Source organism: Lagenorhynchus albirostris, chromosome 9, assembly GCF_949774975.1.
Source record: "Lagenorhynchus albirostris chromosome 9, mLagAlb1.1, whole genome shotgun sequence".
Classification (NCBI taxonomy): Eukaryota; Metazoa; Chordata; class Mammalia; order Artiodactyla; family Delphinidae; genus Lagenorhynchus; species Lagenorhynchus albirostris.
In genome coordinates, this window is record NC_083103.1 from 88,579,116 (window position 1) to 88,592,533 (window position 13,418).

Consider the following 13,418-nt stretch of genomic DNA (forward strand, 5'->3'; position numbering starts at 1 on the left):
CGGTTCACCCGGCGTTTTCCGTTTCCTCGTTTTCTTTCGTCGTTGCGGGTGGATGTTGTCATATGACTGCTTCCGGGTTGCTGGATGACCTTGAGCCTTCCTGAGCGACATGGCGACTCTCTGGAGGCTGAGTGTCCTCTGCGGTGCCGGAGGTGGGCGAGGTGAGGGTCCTGGCAGCCGGAGGTGCTTAGGGGGAAGGGAATGCGATGAGGATTCGTCTGCTGGGCGGTGAGACCTTTTGAGCGGGGGTAGGGTGGGGCGGGGCGGGGGTGTCCCTCCTCCTTCCCTTTGGCAGCTCTGGCTCCTGCCGAAACCACGGCATCACCAGCGTTGCCTGCGGGCCCAGATATTTACCCGAGAGCATATCTCCCCTGCTCTGGGCTGACGTGGTGATGGGGTAATTTGAAAGTTATGGTCTTGCAGAGGCTATTCACATGAGTTCTCTTTTTCTCCCCATTCGCTGTTTTTAGAGTGCTCCCTCCCTGAATCGCAAAAGTGTCAGGGTCAAAGTCCCAATCCACGTCTTGCCTATTTCCCTTGGAGTTGAGTTCGATAATTATAGAAGTGGGCATTTGTGTTATACCAGGCACTGTAGTATGGTTGGGTTACAAATGTGAAAAAACATAGTTCCAGCCCTCAAGGAGTTTTCGTTTTTGTAGAGAAAACACATATAAGCATAATGTAAAGAGAAAACATAACATAAAGAGAAAACATAACATAAAGAGAAAACATAACATAAAGAGAAAACTGTGCAGTAAGTAAATTGTATGCCAGTCCAGAGGAAGAATATATTAGCTCTGTGTTTTGGAAGGATCACCCTGTCTGGGTTCTTGAAGGAGGTGTGCCTGATTTGAGTGTTGAGGGTAAGGAAGGCCACAGGAAGAAGGGCATTACAGTTAGGGCTACTGGGATGAGCAAAAGAATGATGAAGGAGTAGAAACTGCTTGTTATGAGAGAAAACAAAACAAATCAGATATTAGAGTGTGAAGCTCAAGATGAGGAGTGAGATGGTTCTGGAAAGGTGAACTGAAGTCAAATCAGAGAAGAACTTGTCTTGATTTGGAGTATGCATTTTACTTCGTGTGAAGGGGAGCCCTTGAAAGATTTGACATAGATTTGCAGTTTACATTGACCACTTTGGTAACAATGTGGTAGATGGCCATCATGGGAAATGGGGCAGGCTAAGACATAAGTCAGGGAGACGAGTTGAGACACTGTTGTAGCCGTGTTGGCAAGGATGGTGAGGTCCTGACCTTGGAAAGTTGTACATAAAGAGAAGATTGTCTCAGGAAATGTTAGGAGATACATCGTATGATTTGGTATTTGACTGAATTTAGAGGGAATGTCCTACATGACTTCCAGATTTCTGGGTAAAGTGAAAGAGTGGCTGGGATGTCATTAAATAAAGTGGTAAGCATGTAGATGGGGGGCAATTTTAAATGAGAAAGTGAGTTGAAGGGTGATTTTAGTTTTTGCCATGGTAAGTTTGAGGACCATGTGGGGTATCTCAGGGGAGAGGCCTTCCAGGCACTTAAACTTCTGAAACTCTGGGGAGATATCAGGCCTGGGGATACAGAGTTGGGTTTCATCAGCTTAAAGGCACTAGAAGTTGAGTGGACAAAATGTCTAGGGGTGGGCATAGGAAGCAAGGAGAGCAATGGGCAGATGATGGAATCCTGGGCAAACATTTAAGAGCGGCTGCAGAGGAGAGAATCAAAAGGAGAAGCAGAAGAGAGTTCTTTCAGAGAAGAGAAGGGAGGAGAGGCCACCAGTGCCACGTGATGCAGAAAGCCCAATAAGATGAAGACTAAACAGTGTCTATTGGATGTGGCCACAGGAGACCATTGGTGACTTACTAAAGCAGCTTTGGTGGGGATAAAGACGAGTTTCAGAGTTGAAGAATGATAAGGAAATGAGGAAGTTGATGTGATTTAGACAACACTTTAAAGAAGCATGTTTGGAAAGTGAAGAAAGGGAGCAGGGGAAGAGTGCATGGGCATTAGAGGACATAGGATCAAGGGAAGGGTTAATTATATTACATCAGTTGAGGGAAAATGGTCAGTAGGAAGGAAGGAGAGGTTAAAGATACAGGAGAGAAATTACATTTTATCGAGTACTTATAACATTCTGGGAATTATGCTGAACATTTTACATATATTTTAAAATTTTCAACGGAGTATTATGAAGTAAATACCAGTATTTTCATTTTACAAAAGAGAGGACATTGACTCTTGGAGAGCCTATTTAACTTAATTGCTCATCGTCTCACAGCAGCATTGGTAGGGTTGGGTGTACCTAGGTCTGCCTATTTTTAAACCAAGAGACAAGATCTAAAAGAGGACAGAAAGGGATGGGTTCAAGAGTGCAAGCAGAGAAATTGATCTTGAAAAGGAAGATGGTATTTCCCAAACTAGACTGACTTCCCTGAAGACAAAGACTTTGTCTTTTATCTCTCTTGCTATAGTGCAGAGCATAATCTTGCATGTATTAAATGTTTGTTGGATGAATAGATGAATAAATGGGAGAAGAAAGGAGCTATAAGTTATTTTTTTTAATTAGTCAAAGTGAAGCCCTTTTATGTAAGTGTTCATTGATTTTTCAATATTTCCATGGCTACTTAGTCTAATCTCATAGCAGCCCAGTGAAATAGACGCTATCCTCATTTTACAGATGAGTTGGTCATTCCCTGTTTGGGGTTAAATCGCTTGCCTATGGTCATTTAGAAAGTCTGTCAATCCTGTTAAAGGAGAGGTGCTTATGATCCCCCTTATGTCTCTTTCCTTAGCTCTCTTCCTCCGAACCCCAGTGGTCAGACCGGCTCATGTCTCAGCATTTCTCCAGGACCGATCAACCCCAGGATGGTGTGGAATACAGCACATTCACCTGTCACCCAGCCACCATTGTATGTCCATCTTCATCTGGGCTGATTATCATGCCTTTGGCAGGATTTGCTGTCTCTGAGAGGAACTCTTGTGTCCAACTCTGTCAAATGAAGACCTAGCCTACACCTGGGCACACAGTGCTAGCATGGTTGAATCATGCCATTTACACTCATACAGAAACTTCTGGTCTAAGTCTTTTTAAATTTTTTAACTTTTTAAAAAGAAAGTAGTTCTGTGGGAAGAATCTGTTCAATATAGTTTAGTTACTTTTATTTATGTAGCTAATGGAGAGGAGCCAGATCCAAATAATTTGGCATAGTAGACAGTTTAAAAAATCATGCATATTTATAGCTGTAATTGACATGCTTATTTTTATTTAGGTTGATATTAAAATCATGGCATTTCTTGGATGAATACTGTTTAGGTATTAAATCTTAGAAAATCTGTAGGTGAATAACAAGTTAACTATATTTTCATTTTTAAAGTCTAGAAAGATCAGTATTTTACAGAGAAGACTTCTTTTGATTCTTAAGTCTACCAGTTATAATTGCATCTGAGTTATGAGTAATTAGGCAAGTATAGTTTTCCTGCTTTTTAGAATTATGTTATCTTTGAAAAGTTTTTGTTTCTGAACTTCGTTCAGTTAGATTTAGCAGAGTGGTTTTAACTTGGGGTGCATGGGACTAAAGGAAGTTCCCCCAAAGTTGTATACACAGTCTTTATTTTTTAAATTTATTTATTTATTTATTTATTTATGGCTGCATTGGGTCTTCATTGCTGCACACAGGCTTTCTCTAGTTGTGGCGAGCAGGGGCTAGTCTTCATTGTGGTGTGCGGTCTTCTCATTGCGGTGGTTTCTCTTGTTGTGGAGCACGGGCTCTAGGCATGTGGGCTCAGTAGTTGTGGCTCGTGGCTCTAGAGCGCATGCTCAGTAGTTGTGATGCCCGGGCTTAGTTGCTCTGCGGCATGTGGGATCTTCCCGGACCAGGGCTCAAACCCGTGTCCCCTGCATTGGCAGGCAGATTCTTAACCACTGAGCCACCAAAAAAAAAAAAAATTTTTTTTTTTTTTAATTTTTTGGCCACGCTGCACAACATGTGGGATCTTACTTCCCTGACCAGGGATCAAACCTGCGCCCTCTGCATTGGGAGCGCAGAGTCTTAAGCACTGGACTGCCAGGGAAGTCCCCCTACACAGTTTTTAATGTGTGTATCTATGTGCACTTTTCCAGGAAGTAGCTCCATCCTTTTATTAGATTCCCAATGGGGTGTGTAACCAAAAAAAGGTAGAGGCTCTCAAAGAGATGTTTAAAGCCCGTTTTATTTTCACTTGTTTAAAAGACGTTTTCAGGGACTTCCCTGGTGGTCCAGTGGTTAGCAGTCCACCTGCCAGTGCAGGGGATACGGGTTTGAGCCCTGGTCCAGGAAGATCCCGTATGCCACAGAACAGCTGAGCCTGTGAGCCACAACTGCTGAAGCCTGTGCATCTAGAGCCCATGCTCCGCAACAAGAGAAACCACCACAGTGTGAAGCCTGCGCGCCGCAACGAAGAGTGGTCCCCGCTCACCGCAGCTTGGATGAGAGGGCCCATGCACAGCAATGAAAACCTAGTGTAGCCAAAAATAAATAAAAATAAATAAATGTATAAAAAAAATAAATAAAAGAAGTTTTCACATTCCATATCTATTTTTGGCTGTTTATAAGTAACGGAACAGAAGAAGAACCATGACCCTAAAAGTTGACAGTAGAACTTTGCTTCTATCTATCTATTTATTTATTTTTGGCTCTGTTGGGTCTTCGTTGCTGTGGGCGGGCTTTCTCTAGTTGTGGCGAGCAGGGGCTACTCTTCGTTGCGGTGTGCGGGCTTCTCATCACGGTGGCTTTTGTTGCGGAGCACAGGCTCTAGGCACGCGGGCTTCAGTAGTTGTGGCTCACGGACTCTAGAGTGAAGGCTCAGTAGTTGTGGCACATGGGCTTTGTTGCTCCTTGGCATGTGGGATCTTCCCAGGCCAGGGCTCGAGCCCGTGTCTCCTGCATTGGCAGGCAGGTTCCCCCCCCCCCACCCCGTACGTGGGCCTCTCATTGTTGTGGCCTCTTCCGTTGCGGAGCGCAGGCTCAGCGGCTCCGCGGCATGTGGGATCCTCCCGGACCGGGGCATGAACCTGTGTCCCCTGCATCGGCAGGCGGACTGTCAACCATTGCACCACCAGGGAAGCCCCTGGCAGGCAGATTTTTAACCACTGCGCCACCAGGGAAGCCCGAGAACTTTGCTTCTCTTTGAGTTGGCTGGTTTAATTTTCTTTTGGGAGGATTTTTAATATTACTTTACTTACTTTAATATTACTTTACTTACAATATTACTTTACTTTTGATTAGGTGTAAACAAAAGAGTGATGTTTTAAAGGAATTCCATAGGTGTCACCAACTTATATTCATAAGGTATCTGTCTATTACACTGAAGTCCAAGATTGGTAATTCTGCAAAGATATTTTGTCCATCTTCTTGCCTATAAGCAAAGTGGATCTGTCTTCTAATTAACATATGTAGGTGTTGAGACACCCTGTGCTGAAAGGCTTCAAAGAAAGGAGATTGCATCTCTCACTTACCTTTATCTTACCCTGTTTATGCTCAGAGTTAAGTCTTCCATGCATTCTGTTTGCCATTATGTCAGTGGGTTATTTTGTGGCAAATACTGAGATGTGTGTTTCCCCCTGCAACTCTTACGAATCTCGTCCTTCCTTTCTACAGCTGGTTCCAAGGCTGCATCTCTCCACTGGACTGGTGAGAGGGTTGTCAGTGTTTTGCTCCTGGGCCTAATTCCAGCTGCTTATTTGAATCCTTGCTCTGCGGTGGACTACTCTCTGGCTGCAGCCCTCACTCTTCATAGTCACTGGCAAGTACAGCAGTCCTTTCAGTATTACATTCATTGTCAACTCAATTTGTTTGCTGTGAGCTTGTCTCACTATTGCATATGAGGGAGAAGTTGGTTGAGATACTGAAGATCTGAAGAGAACCTTAAAACATATGTAAACTATTTATAGGCCCAGATTTATGTATCCACATGCCTATTTGATGTCTTTGCTTTCATATCTGTACACATTTTGAACACAGCATGTCATAAAACTGAGTTCCTGATCTTCCCCAGATCTCTTCCTCCAGTATTCTTGCCCATTTGAGTTAATGACATTTCCATTCTTCTATTTGTTCAAGCCCCAAACCTGGTCATCATGCTTGATTCCAGAAGTAGTCTCCTAACTGGTCTCCTGTCCTCAACACAGCAGCCCCTGTGATCCTGTTAAAATATTAAGACAGGTCCAGACACTCCTTGAAACCCTTCATTGTCTCCTAATCTTACTTAAACTAAAAGGCAGAGTTCTTACAATGATCTACAGACTCTATATGGTCTTGGCCCCTCTTTCTTTCCTCATTTGCAACGATTTTCTGTCACATTCACACTGGCTTCCTTGCTAATTCTTGAACACACCTGGGTCACTCCAGGCCTCAGGGCTTTACTCTTACAGTTCCTTCTACTTGAAACTTTTCCTAGTTATGTACTTGGCTTGTTGCCTCATTTCCTTCACATCTTAAATGTTACCTTCTCAATGAAGAAGTCTCTAACGACTTACTCAAAATTGCAGTGTCTCTCCCAACATTCCTTATCCCTCTCCCCTGTCTTTATTGTCTCAGTAGCACTTATTTCATTCTAATATACTTTATCATCTGTTTATGTTGTATATTTCTTGTCTCCCCTCACGAGAATGAAAGCACAGATACAGAAAATCATAAGAATCAAATCTATGGCTTAGTGAATTATTATAACAGTAATACCCCCCAGGTCAAGAAATAGACCTTTGCCACCTACTGCAGGAGCCTGTTCCTTGTGTTGTATCTCAGTCATAATGGTTCAACATCCTCCCACCAGAAAAAATTTTATTCTGATTTTTATAGCAATCGTTTTCTTACATTTCATCATAGTTTTATTACCTAAATGTGCATCACTAGACACTATAGTTCAGTTTTGCTCTTTTTAAAAAAAGAAATGTAATAGGAGTTTTGACTGTTTTTATTTGTTGTTATATCTTTAGTGCCTAGGGCAGTATCTCACACATAGCACTAAGTAAATATTTGTCGAATGGATGAATTTCCGGTTTTTATTTATTTTACCCAGTGTAGTTTGTTAGACTTTCTAAGTTAATGAACCTTCTAGAAAGTTTGTTAATAACAATTGGGTTCCTTAAGTTGTCCCTTTTATGTTGTTTTGCAAGGACAATATGCTGTCATGGGTGGGAGAGGTTTTTTTTGGATTGTTAGTACTGAAAGCACTTGGGGGAGTATCTTAACCAACCCTATTGTTTTACAGTTGTAGAAACTAAACCCCAGGGAAGTTAAGTAACTTGTCAGAATCATTTTCTAGCTAGTATTAAAGGTGATTTTGCTTACCTAGTTTTCTAGGGTTGGTTAGAATTACCCTTTAACCAGATAGACCTCTCACAATAAAAGATTCCAGTTGCATATGGAAATACTAGCTCACAGCTACAGTAGGATTTCTCTGATGTGTGTTTCTTGAAAGGAGATCCATCTAAATCGGTGAAAAATCAGAATAAGAGATAAATCTAAAGTCATACATTTTCTTTTTTGGCCGTGCTGTGTGGCATATGGGATCTTAGTTCCCCAACCAGGGATTGAACCCGTGCCCCCTGAAGTGGAAGTGTGGAGTCTTAACCACTGGACCGCCAGGGAAGCCCTAAAGTCATACATTCTAAAAATTACGATTGACTTCTCCAATTACCTTACTGATTCTCTCTTCCTTTTTCAAACATACACAGAAAAGACTTGAAAGAATTGTCTATAATTGTGCACTAGTTCCTTAGCATCCAATCTGCTGGGTTTTTTTTTGGCGGTACGAAGGCCTCTCACTGTTGTGGCCTTTCCCGTTGTGGAGCACAGGCTCCAGACGCGCAGGCTCAGCGGCCATGGCTCACGGGCCCAGCCGCTCCGCAGCATGTGGGATCTTCCCGGACCGGGGCACGAACCCGTGTCCCCTGCGTCAGCAGGCGGACTCTCAACCACTGCGCCACCAGGGAAGCCCAGCATCCCATCTTTTTTAACCCACATTAATTGGGCTTTTTATCCCAACTGTGTAACTGAAGTCATTCTTATCAAAATCACTAAAGACCTTCATTTTTTCCAAATCCAGTTGTCCATTCTCTGTCCTCCACTTGAAACTCAGCAGCATTCAACTTAATCGACCGTTCTCTCCTTAAGTAAATTTTCTTTGGCTTCCTAGATGCTATACTCACCTTGTTTTCTTCTACCTTACCAGCTGTACTTTCTCAGTCTCCTCTGTCAGCTCCTTTTCCTCTTGTCTGACCTCTGAATAATAAAGGCCTGACCTCCAGGCTCATTCTAGGCTTTTTAAAATTTCTCTGTTGACACACTTTTCCAAGGTGAGCTCAGATCAGACTTCTTTTCCTGAGCTGCAGACTTGTATTTCCAGTTGTCTGACCGACTTATCCGCTTGGATGTCTAATAGTCATCCCAAATTTAATATTGCCAAAAATCACTCTTTCCGCCCCCCCCCGAAATCTCTTTTGATTTCCCCTCAAAACCTCCTTCTCTCCCGTTCTTCCCTAATTCAATTAAATCTTGTTGTTCAAGCCAAAAATCCTGGGAGTCATTCTAGGTATTACTTTTTGTCTTAACCCCACAACCAGTCCATCAGCTTGCGTTAGTTCTCTCCTCAGAACGTAGTCTGAGCCAAGTTAAGCCAGCAGCCTTGCCTAGGCTACTCCGGCTGCTTCCTAACTAGTTTTTTATTTCTGTTCTTGCCACCCTTCTGCCCGCACTGTCCTTTCACCACGTATAGCCAAAGTGACCTTTTTAAAAGGTAAAATTACATTTATCCAAAGAAGATATGCAAATGGAAAATAAGCACATGAAAAAATGCTCAACATTGTTTGTTATTAGAGAAATGCAAATCAAAACCTCATTGAGATACCACTTTACACCTTACACTTTATACCACTTTACGCTTTACACCGACTTTACACATCGAGATACCACTTTACACCACTTTACACTTTACCAGGATGGCTGTAATCAAAAAGATGGACAATAATGAGTGTTGAGAAGTGGGAGTCCTCATATACCTCTGCTGGGAATGTAAAACGTTGCGGCTACCTTGGAAGACAGTTTGGCAGGTCTAACAAAAGTTATTATAACAAAGAGTTATAATATGAGTTAACAACAGAGAGTTGCTATATGACTTGACAATTTCACTTTTAGGTGTATACCTACCAAAATTGAAAACATATGTCCCCACGCACACAAAAACTTGTACAATAATGTTCATAGCAGTGTTATTATATAATAGCCAAAGAGGCGAAAGAGTCCAGATGTGTCTTAATTGATGAATAGCTAAACAAAATGTGATATGTTTTTACAAAGGAAGATTATTTGGCCATACAAAGACTAAAGTGCTGATCCGTGGTGCAACATGGCTGAACCTTGGAAATGTTATGCTGAGTGAAAGAAACTCAACACAAAAGGCCGTATATTGTATGATTTCATTTATAAAAAGTGTCCCGAATTAGCAAATATGTAGAGACAGAAAACAAATTAGTGATTGCTTAATGGGCTAAAGGGTACAGAGTTTGTTTCTGATGAAAATGTTCTGGGATTAAACAGTGATGGTGTTGCACAACTCTGTGTGAGTATACTAAAAGCCACAGAATTGTTAATTTTATGGTACATGAATTATATCTCAATAGAACTGTTACTTAAAAAGTAAAATTAGGTCACTGCTTACTTTGGTCACTGCCTACTTAAAGCACAGCTGTGGTTTCCCGTTGTATTTCGAGTAAAATTCAAACTCCTTGTTATGACCTTCAAGCCCCTATACGATCTGCCCCTGCCTTCTGGTCTCTCTCTTCTCCAGCCACATAACCTTTCTACGATTCCTCAGAGATGCCAAGGTCATTGTTACTTTTGTTTGGGATGTTCTTTTCATTCAAGCCATCCTTTCTAAAATATTTCTTCATAGCACGTATGTACTTTTTCTTTCTCTTCACTAAAATGTTTGTTCCACAAGGGCAGGAATGCTGTCTTATTTGCTGTGCTCTCAACATCTGTAACAGATTCTGGCACGTATCTGCTTAATAAATTCTTTTTCAATTAATGAAAAAGTCTGTAGGCCATTTGTTTGGGTTTAAAAATAAAAAACAAAATTTTATAAATAGAGTAGGAATTAGTTACTGTCTTTGATATAAACGACTCGAAAATTGAATCTGAAGGATAGGAAGGTGTCTTTATTGTTAGGGTACACTTGATTCCTTCATTTTGGTTTATGATTTTTGTTACCATGAGTTGCATTTTGACTTGACTGATTATTTTTTTTGCAGCCAAGTTAACCGAATAGCCTTCTAACATCACTTGTGGTTTTTCATTTGTACTGTGATTTTTTTTTTTCTTTAGGGGCATTGGACAAGTTGTTACTGACTATGTTCGAGGGGCTGCGTTGCAGAAAGCTGCCAAGGCAGGCTTTTTGGTGCTCTCGGCGTTCACCTTTGCTGGGCTTTGTTATTTCAACTATCATGATGTGGGCATCTGCAAAGCTGTGGCTATGCTGTGGAAGCTCTGACCCTTTAGACGTAACACCTTGAGAATTGATTGTACACCTGCTTGCCTCTGCTATGTCATGCCATTTCAACTCGCAATAAGAAGGAAATAACAGATTAGTCTGCTGGTAAACCTCTTCTCCTAATCAGCCAGTTATGTTTAGAGTTTAATCTTTGAAGAAAGATTTGAGAGAAATTGTATCCAAGAAGTTGTGAGACTGAGTTTTGTATTCTGGAGAGTTAATGGGGTGTCTCACAGCTTCTCAGAAGACTCACAGTATAACTAAACATTATATATGAGCCTTTGCCTGTTAATTTATCAGACTTTTAAAGGGAATTCAGTTTTATTACTCTCAATATTTGATCAAACTTCTATATTTGTCCTAGGATGATGGAGAAAGGGAACGACTGTTAATTCATAAGTAAAGACTTTGCAGAAAATTAGGCAGTGTTTTGTTTTTGTAAACATCCCCCCTCTCTTTTCAGTCGATACCAGTTACTGATGGTTACGTGTCCTAGGGAGATTTGAAAATTAGAAATGCTGATATTTCACATTACTGATTTCTAGATCCTAGGAAGAAGAACCTGGAGAGTTTCTGAATATAGAGAAGTTTCATGTAGGGAGGAGGTCCCTTTATAGATGTTTCAAATTGTTACAGGTTCTAAATGGAGACTTAATCCTCAAATGTGTTTATTTTACTGGTCCTAAAATAATCTGTTCACAAATATAAAATTGTAAGTAATAAGTTGTTGTTTTCCCACCGTGGGAATCTCTAATGTGAAAATGTATTCTATGAAGGTAAAGTTTTTTTAAAAATAAAAATGCTGTATAATAAAAATTTATTCTACTCTTTTATGTCTTAATTGTCCATAGTTTTATTCAGTAGAACTGAGTGTCTATTGCATCTATAGCACGGAAACAGGACTGAGTGTTTAAATTTCCTTCTGAGTTTAGCAGTTAGGTAAATCAGATACAAAGTGCTGTAATACAGAAAAGACTTACATGTAATAGGCAGAAATATACTGAGTATAAGTAGTTTGGTATGAGGAAAGTAATAAGATTAAGTAGTAGGAATCAGAATTGGGTCCAGATTATGGTATTCTGTGGTTGCCAGCCTTTATATTCAAATTTTATACTGTATGCAGTTAATCTGGTCTTAAGGGATGAGTGTAATGCATGATGGTTTCATCTAGCAATGTAGATGAAATGGGAGTTGGTGCATTTCACTCACTGAGGACCTTACTGGATAACTGAGGCAAACTATCGAAGGGGAGCTGGCTAGAAGGGTAAGTGTTCATGCTGGAGGTTAAAGATAAGGTCCCCTTAATGTGCTTACAACCTTGTAGGATATTTATTAAGGGTTTAGGAAGAGGTGGTTAATTCTGTTTTGGGGCAGTTTAAAGGTTTCAGAAGGGGGTGATGCCTGAGTAGCAGTAGTTCACCAAGGAGTCATGGTGGTGGGCCAGTCCGCCTTGGCAGGGAGGAGTATTTTATTACTGACTTGGTTTAGAATTGGTGGTTCATTATGATGATAAAAAAGCGGACTGACCTTTAGTCAGTTTCGTTATTGTTTTAAAATTCTCTATAGTGATCCCCCTTAGAGTCATTCCTCACCACCCCCCCACTGCTCCCCCATCCCTCCAGCCCCCAGTACACCACTGCTGTCAAATGGAGTGGGGAAATGGATTTTTCCGTAGAGTAGCTATCACCAATACCATCAGATCGTAGTTTGGCTTTGGAAGGGTGTCTAATGCTAATAAGCTTCATTAGATCATGATTGAATGTTAGAGTGGAGGCTGGTTAGAGTGGACCTGCCCCACGTCCTGGTCAGTTTTGTAATTAGGTTGGAGCTGAGCTGTCACTTTGGAAAATCAGTGGGTTGCTGTGAGTTGCTGGAGCGGCAGCGAAGATGAGGCAGGGTCTAACAGCAATAAGACGTTTCTGAGGTTAGGCAGGACATGATCAGAATTGTGCTTCAGAAGGAATTTAGGCAGCATTAGGAAGGTTGATGAACTAGAGGCAGAAGGATGTATAAGAAGACAGAGGTAGAAGACAGTGACAGTGGAAAGTAGGAGTCAATTTCAAAACATATTGTAGAAATCAACATTCATTTGGTAGGTATTAAGTATCTTGTAATTGGCACTGTGCCAGGTACTGTGGCTAAAGAGGTAGGAATTTCTCTCTCCTTGGAAAGAATTCATAGTCTAATTGGGGCAACAGATAAATGATTGCAGTACAGTGTAATAAGTGCAAGAATAGTTAAGCACATTGAGCAGTGATGTAACAAAGGGTACAGGAAGAATTTGCTTGCAAGTTTCATGGGAGACAAGAGTCTTGACCTGGATTCTGAAAGATAAGGAGCTGATACGAGGCCAAGGAAGCTGGGGTGAGGTGTGAGGAGGCTAGAGGATGGTAGATAGATCAGGCAGAAGATTGCATGTGATTCGGTACGATTGCAACGTAGAGAGGGACTGATTGTAGAGGACCTTCTATGCCATGGTAAGTAATTGAGAGAACTGAGTCACTGAAGATTGTTAATTATGCAAATGACATGGTCAGATGTATATTTTATTTTTTTAATAAATTTGTTTATTTGTTTATTCTTGGCTGCGTTGGGTCTTTGTTGCTGCACACAGGCTTTTCTCTAGTTGTGGCAAGCGAGGGCTACTCTTCGTTGCAGTGCACGGGCTTCTCGTTGCGGTGGCTTCTCTTGTTGTGGAGTACGGGCTCTAGGTGCGCGGGCTTCAGTAGTTGTGGCTTGCAGGCTCTAGAGCACAGGCTCAGTAGTTGTGGCACACGGGCTTAGTTGATCCGTGGCATATGGGATCTTCCCGGACTAGGGCTCGAACCCGTGTCCCCTGCATTGGCAGGCAGATTCTCAACCACTGCGCTACCAGGGAAGCCCCAGATGTTTATTTTA

The 13,418-nt window shown here is 41.6% G+C and overlaps 1 protein-coding gene across 4 annotated transcripts; it reads left to right on the plus strand.

The window, feature by feature from the left end:
* The first annotated feature begins 6 nt into the window (after positions 1–6).
* On the plus strand, positions 7–11,353 carry SDHD (succinate dehydrogenase complex subunit D). Of its 4 annotated transcripts, none has more exons than XM_060160387.1 (4): positions 7–161; positions 2,786–2,902; positions 5,630–5,774; positions 10,355–11,353. In XM_060160387.1, the coding sequence occupies exons 1-4, from the start codon at positions 110–112 to the stop codon at positions 10,518–10,520; spliced, it is 480 nt and encodes a 159-aa protein (XP_060016370.1). In that variant the 5' UTR covers positions 7–109; the 3' UTR covers positions 10,521–11,353. The 4 variants fall into 4 exon arrangements, with proteins under 4 accessions (XP_060016370.1, XP_060016374.1, XP_060016371.1 ...); XM_060160388.1 differs by having other exon boundaries at positions 44–152; XM_060160390.1 differs by having other exon boundaries at positions 89–228.
* Positions 11,354–13,418: the final 2,065 nt, after the last annotated feature.

Bases quoted from the DNA above. Each gene is read 5' to 3' on its own strand.
- SDHD (XM_060160387.1), top strand. From the start codon at position 110: ATGGCGACTCTCTGGAGGCTGAGTGTCCTCTGCGGTGCCGGAGGTGGG. The intron at 162-2,785 runs GTGAGGGTCCTG...CTCTTTCCTTAG, and splicing joins CGGTGCCGGAGGTGGGCGAG to CTCTCTTCCTCCGAACCCCA. The intron at 2,903-5,629 runs GTATGTCCATCT...TCCTTTCTACAG, and splicing joins CCTGTCACCCAGCCACCATT to CTGGTTCCAAGGCTGCATCT.